The 7132-nt window shown below is 38.5% G+C and overlaps 1 protein-coding gene across 1 annotated transcript in view; it reads left to right on the forward strand.

The window, feature by feature from the left end:
- Nucleotides 1-7132, forward strand: part of DNAH9 (dynein axonemal heavy chain 9) — a 312771-nt gene that overhangs the window by 22160 nt on the left and 283479 nt on the right. Inside the window, 2 exon segments of the mRNA XM_006922399.3 lie at nt 4302-4469; nt 6169-6285. Of these exon segments, the coding sequence (XP_006922461.1) occupies nt 4302-4469; nt 6169-6285 (285 nt within the window).

Here is a 7132-nt window from a genome sequence, read left to right on the forward strand (position 1 = left end):
CTGCTGAGTGGTCCAGCTTGCACACACAAACACACACACACATACACACACACACTGTATACACACAGTTCACACTGCACACTTACACTACACACAACTCACACACTATACTCACACACATACATACAACACCATGCACATATCACATACACACCACACAAATACCACACATACAATACATAACACACACATTATACAGCTCATACAACATACATACACTGTACACACATGTATATCACATACATCACACATGTACCACACACATGCACACACACCCCATACCCCACACACATACTACACACACGCCAGACCCCAGACAGAATACATACAACACATATACATCTCCACACACTCCACACACAGCAAACACACACGTATACCTCATACCATGTACATACACACGCCGCACACACAGAGTTCATTTTTGTGCCATAATATTGTAGATGCTGCAGATCTCCTGTTTATATTTTTGCCTGCGGCCTCTTCCCTCCAAACAATGCAGTAAGTAAGCAGCTTGAAAAGAGCCCTCATTTCTTTCATTATAAAATTTCTGTAAAGCTGTGATTCACTTGGAGGCAAAAGCAGGGAGATAGGTAATAAGCTGACCTAATATACACCACGTTTCCCTTGCTCTTTCTGCCATCTCCAGTCTCTCTACCGCCTCTTTTCATCCAGGTCTAATTGGGCAGGCTTCCATTTCAGTCCTGCCTGAGCATGTGCTCACGTAGGAGACCATTAGCTGCATAAGGTTGGCCGCTGTTGTCTGGTAAACAGTCTTTTTCCCAATGACCTTTTGAGATTTTCATCTATGAATGTCTGCTTTGTGCTCTCCCTTAATGAATTCTGAAGGCATTTCTTTTAAGGTGGGCAGTGTGACCTTTCTTTCGAGAACAAGCTTGTATTTGTGGGGCTTGCCATTACCCCCAAGTTTGATTCTCCACTTCAAGGGCCATAGCACAAATGGAAGCCCCTCCTACCACCCCATTAACAGTTGCATGGTTTTTCATAAGAATAGGACCCAGTCAGTCCAGTCAGCTGCCTGGAACCCATGTTCTTTGTGCTATCTGGAAAGGAGCACCTGTTTATCAACCATTACACATCTCTTATCCACTAATCTGATCCAATGACACCAGAGTGATGTTAATTACAATGGCTACCATTTATTCAATCCCACCAAGGCACTTTTCATGTCACTCAGTAACCTCATGGCAAGTCAGGTATCAATGAATCCATTTGCAGGTCAGGGAAGTGAGGCTTAGAAAAGTTGTGTCTTGCTTTAAGTCACATAGACCAGTGTTGTGTGAGCCCATGGTTTTTGCCCCTATACTAGGCTCTTTCCATGTGCTACATATACTACCTCTCAAGATGACATTTTCAGCCTGTATGTGGCATAATGAATTTCACAAGTTTACAACTGTGATGAATAAAAATGGATATTTAAAAATATCATTTAAATCTCATATTGGTTTAAATTGTTTTTTATCTGTTTTGTGAGACTTCTAAATAAACAATAAGAAGAGCTACCTTGAAATATTTTAAGAATCAAAGATATAGTTAGTCATGGTTATTATGATAAATCTATTTCTACGGTTGCAAGACAATTTCTCATCAGGTTCAGGAATCTTATCTACAATACTTCTGATGTCAAACCTCTACTAAAATCCATGCAGAGTTAGAAAGCTCACTCCCTCTCTTAGCAGTTCATTCTATAGTTGGACATTTCCAGGCATTCAATGGTTTCGTTTTATTAAGTGGAACCACATAAAATTATCATTTTTGTAGATCAAATGGCCAAATATAAGAAATTTTATAATTTAAACCTAGAAGTTGAGGCCAAATCTACTTCTTTGTCCTCATTTGTCTTACTTCTGCCCTCAGAGTAGGACCATGCAAGTTTCTGCCTTGCACTTAACCGAAGCTCTTCAAACACACAGTTTGGCCTTGCTTGGTAATTCACTTGTCTAATTTTCCTTATTTTCTCAATTTCTCCTGAGTCCATGATTCCTAGATTCTTTACTACCCTGTCACCTTCTCCTAGAGGTTTTGTAGCTAAGTCGAAGGTTGAAGATCATATATTTATTAATTCGACCAATATTTCTCAGCATCTGGGACTCTCTCAGGGACTGAAGATACAGTGATACCTCTGGAGCATTTACAACCTGCTGAGAAAGATGGATATAAAATAAAAAAAATAATATAATATAATGCCAAATAGTATATTATGATTCCAGAGCATGGTAAGAACTCTGAAGCAAGCTTAAGCAGGTCAAGGGAAGAGAGAATTCAGGGGAATTGTGGAGTGGAGATTGGGGATACTTTTAATAGTGAAATAAGAAAGGTCTAAGACCTTGAATTGGACCCTAAATAAATGTGTTGTCCATTATGTGTCTGTTAAATGAAAGCAATGTAAATATCCATTATTTTTAGTAATCAGAATTTCTCCAAAACTGGGATGATTAAATTAATATGTATCTAACACCTATGGTTTACCTGTTAGATTGGAGATAAAACACCTTCTAGTGGCCACCCAAGATCATGCTTCAGATATTCTTGAGAAATAAAATAGCATAACAAAATTATCATCTAATTTTCTGATGTAATCAAACATATTAAGATGTATCTGTCTTTTAAAATGGTTAGAGAGTATTTCCTAAATATTAAAATTGGCATCCATGGAATTATGAAAAATGACTACCTAGGTGACACTCCACAGCACAAATACGTTTCTCCTATAACACTGCTTACAATTAAGTACTTTTTAATTTAATTTAATTACTATTTAAGTCCATTTCATTTAAGTCTAATTCATTTCTGTTTTTTTCTCAGTGTATAAAGTTGAACATATTTTAAAATAAAGACTGATCCATTTTCACCATTGGTGGCAAGACCCCCTGCTTTGGGTGTATGTCTTTCTTTCCTTGGTTTGTTCTTTCCTCTTCTCTCCTTTCCTACTCCAGCTACTTGCTGACAGCCATGTTTGAACATGGCTGAGCAATAAAAGGTTGTCAGATGGCTGCCAAGGCTGCATGGGGAAAGTCAATGTGGGGAAAGTCAGATACTTTTCATCACTTCCTCCCAATGCCTCTGTTGCTGCTGCTGAACTTGGTGTCTCAGAAAGAGAAAGGAATCAGGCAGCCTTCTGCTAGTCTGATGGGTTGACATATAATAGTCACCACTGGGCAGTGGGAATTTCCTGGAGTGGAACCAGGACCTGCTAGATTTTCAACATCACCACATAGTGTTCCCTCTTCTTGCCCTTCAAACTTCCTCAGGATAGAAGACCCCCTCCTAGTGATCCACACCAAATGTTTGCCAAAATCACGCAGAGGTAACTGTCATCTTCCTCTTTCCTACTGAAGAGGTATGCACACAGACTGAAAGTTGTAATGAGAAGAATGCTTTGATGTGGAGGTTTTGTGATTTTAGGCCAGTATTCATGAGAGAGAAATACTACGATCTGCCATGCTAGGTGTGTTCTGGAGGCCCCTGTTTTATCAGAGGTGAAGTGGCTTCCATGGACTTGGGAAGGGCTTCTTTCCAAGGCTCTGGCTGTGTTGTCTACCTGTCACTTAATTCTGAGCACAGCTGGAGCACTGCCATACCAACAACAGCAACAGTAGTACATACTTACTGTGTATTTACTGCATGCCAGGCACTGGCCTAAATCCTAAGCCTGCATCATCAACTTATTTACCTCTCACTTTATTATACAGATGAAGAAACTAAACATACAGATATCAAGTAATTGCCCACTGCCACTCAGCTGGCCACATGCTTGACTGTGCTGCATATGCTTGTCAAGAGCGCCCAACAGATTTATTTTCTTGGCAGTAGTTGCTCAGAATGTTGGTGTCACCCTCTGGGCTTGTATTTAGGACTATTTAGAGGATCCACTTTCCTGTCAATATTCGTAAGATAGCTACCATTCTAGAGCTAGATAACATGGTCAATTTGAAATTGATTTTTTTAATTGGTAATATAGTCACCAATCATGTAAATAATATTGTTATTAATATGCTTTATTATTTATTAGAAAACACTGAAAGAGGCTGAAGTATAAGTCTGATCTTTTTTGTGTGAATTTTATTTATCTGTACTTTCTTGTTACTTCATTACTGAGTTTAAGCAATTTTTATTTATACCAACCCAATCTAATAAGGTTACAACACAAATCAAGCTTCACATTTTCCTAAGCAACCACCACCCCCATATGATTTCCAGCTCTTTCCATACTAATTTGAGAATGATCTGCTGTTATCGTCATCATTATTATTTTAACTCTTTGTGAATTGTCCCTATAGGATCTTCTGAAGACAATCTTGGATTTTCACAAACTGGACAAGCTTGAGTTTAGTGGCATCAGAGGGAATGCCCTGAGTCAGCAGGTCCAGCAAATGTATGATGAATTTCAAGAGATGCACAGGATCTTCTCAGAGTTCTCCTATGACTGCCTGGATCCCCAAGGCATGGTAGGGCTTGAGAGGGCTAACTTGCAAGTTTTGTCTCTTTCTCAGATGCCTCTGGCCTATAGGGTCTGGATATGACTTGCTTTTTCCCTGTGCATTTCCTTTAGCTCTATGGTCCAAGTGGTTTTATGAAGGAAGACCCACTTCTAATTATTCTTTGTGTCAAGAGAAAGATCAGGGAGGGCCTTTTCCAACTGCTGACTGCTCAGGATTAATGACACCCAAAGTTTCAGAGATGCTGAGATGGATGTGGAATGAAGGTGGAGGGTGTGGCCACTCTGCAGCTTCCAAAACTTTAAGCTTTGAGCAGACTGCTACATGAAGGCCAGGCATACCTGGGCAGAATTTTATTAGTGGCTTGGGGGTGGGTTAGGGTAGCTAAGTGAAGTAATAGCCTTTTTTTTTCTGATCTGACTCTGGTTTCCAAGGGAGTACTCAGGATCAGGGAAAGACCAGAGATGCATTTTTCATGATTAGGACACAAGAGCTGATGTCTCATCCATAGCCCAAAAAAGGTGAGACCTGTGAGTGCAAGCCCACAGGAAACAAAACGAAGAAAAAGAGCCAGACTGAAACAAGGAAATGGAGTTCTCTGAGAGGGAAATGGCTAATTACTGGAGAAAGAATTTTAAGAGCATATGAGGGGAGAGGAGAAATAAATTAGAGCAGAAATCGGATCTGAGCACCTTCAAATGTCTAGAGAGATCTTAGCAAATCCAGGGAGATGTTGCTTTCTTAAAAATTCCATTCATCAAAAATAGGAAAAAAGGATGGACTACAAAGCAGGATCCATTCCATGTATTTGCTATTGTATGATAAAACAAAACAAATAAAATCCAATGCACAGGAAAACATACTATAATGTTAATGTAGTTGGGTTTGAGAAGTAAAACTATATTATGTTTTTATATTTTTTGTTGTCTTTTTATAAATATATGTATTACTATTATAAAGCAATAATAATAAATAATAATAATTCCACAAATTAGAAATTTGAGTTAAAGTTTCTCTGATAATTGCTATATTCTAAGTAGGAGAACACACTTTGGGTTGTCAGCTAGAATACAATAATTGGGATATGTACTAAAAAAAATTCATTGTTTATCTGAAGTTGAAATTTAAATGCATGTCCTGTATTTTTATTTGCTAAATTTGGCAACCTAAAGAATAATGACTAGCTGCTGTCTTAACCAATTAAAATGTACTTAGAAGAAATGGTGTATATTAGTTTAATTAGCTTACTTTTCTCCTAATGGCTAGATTAATTTGGTTACACTGAAAAATAGGATTTTGGCCTGGGGGAGGAAGGAAAGTAGATGATAATGATAGAGATGCCCCATTACTGGGGCTGTCGCTGTTGAGGTGGCTTTCAGGGTGGTGTGAGTTGGCACTGTGGGTGATAGAGAAGGGGCTTCAGAGAGTGGCAGAGGGGGCACAGAGAGGGAAGTAAAAGGGTGCCAACTTCACAATTTGACTCACTCTACTGTTTGGCCTAGAGTGTCTAGGAGAAAAAAAATGCTACAATAATCAGGTAACTATTTACATGGATAAAAAATAATTCATGACAAGGTGGATTTTGGAAAATGAAAATAAATCCTTGGTATAACTGATTCAAGTACAAGTGTTAGTAATAAAGGGAGGGCATAGTAGGACTGTCTTTCAGAAAATCATATTTTTCTATGTCTACGTGATGTCTCTTCAGGAATTTGAAAATGATGTCTCTAAATTTAACCAGAGAGTAGAAGATCTTGACCGAAGACTGGGGACTATCTTTATTCAAGCCTTTGATGATGCACCTGATTTGGAGCATGCCTTTAAGGTTTGTACAAGTTGGGTGGGAGCCATTCCTGTGATCAGTTCTCCCTTTGCCCTCATCTGAGGAGGGTAAAGATACTCTTCCAACTGTTCTGTTTCTGCAGATATTAATTGTTCTTATTAGTCTGATAGAAAGGTATTGTGAGTGTCCTAGAACAAGGGAGTGTGTATCATTGGCTACTCAGATTGGTTACTAATGCTTTTCTGAAAATAAGATGTAAAAATACTTTTCAGAAGAGTTTCTTCTGGAATATATTCTTTGGGCCTTACCCATTAAAAGTGAAGTAGTCTACTGCAGTCACTGTGGTTCTATAATATCATGGCTGTTTAACAACTGCTGTCAGGTTGATTCAAACTGATGCAAACCACCTACCAGGTAACTTATTACAGGATTCAAGTACAAGTAATTAGAATAAGAAGACTTGTGCCCTTTCCCTGCATTGGCCAAATCAGATGGTACAAGAATATGGAAAAGGTTTAGGACAATGCATAGATAAATGGCTGCATAACTGAGAATTCTGAGTCATGAGATATGAAGACTTATAGAGCATGATAGATCATCTATAAACTATGAAGGGACTTAATCTGTGAAGCCTTAAGTGTTAGAACCAGAACTAATCAGTAGAAATTACAAGGAGACAGATTTGGGCTTAGCAGAGGAAAGAGATGTCTGTCAATGCTATTTAAAGATGAAGTGAACTTCCTTGAGAAATTGTTAAGTTTCTAGTCACTGAAAATGTCCAAACATGGACTGGAATCTATGCTATTCTAGAATATTGGGTAATCCAAATTGCCAGGCCTCATTAGCCATAGATGAGAGAGAGAGAGAGAGAGAGAGAGAGAGAGAGAGA

The sequence above is a fragment of the Pteropus alecto genome, unplaced genomic scaffold, assembly GCF_000325575.1.
Source record: "Pteropus alecto unplaced genomic scaffold, ASM32557v1 scaffold398, whole genome shotgun sequence".
NCBI classification, from domain to species: Eukaryota; Metazoa; Chordata; class Mammalia; order Chiroptera; family Pteropodidae; genus Pteropus; species Pteropus alecto.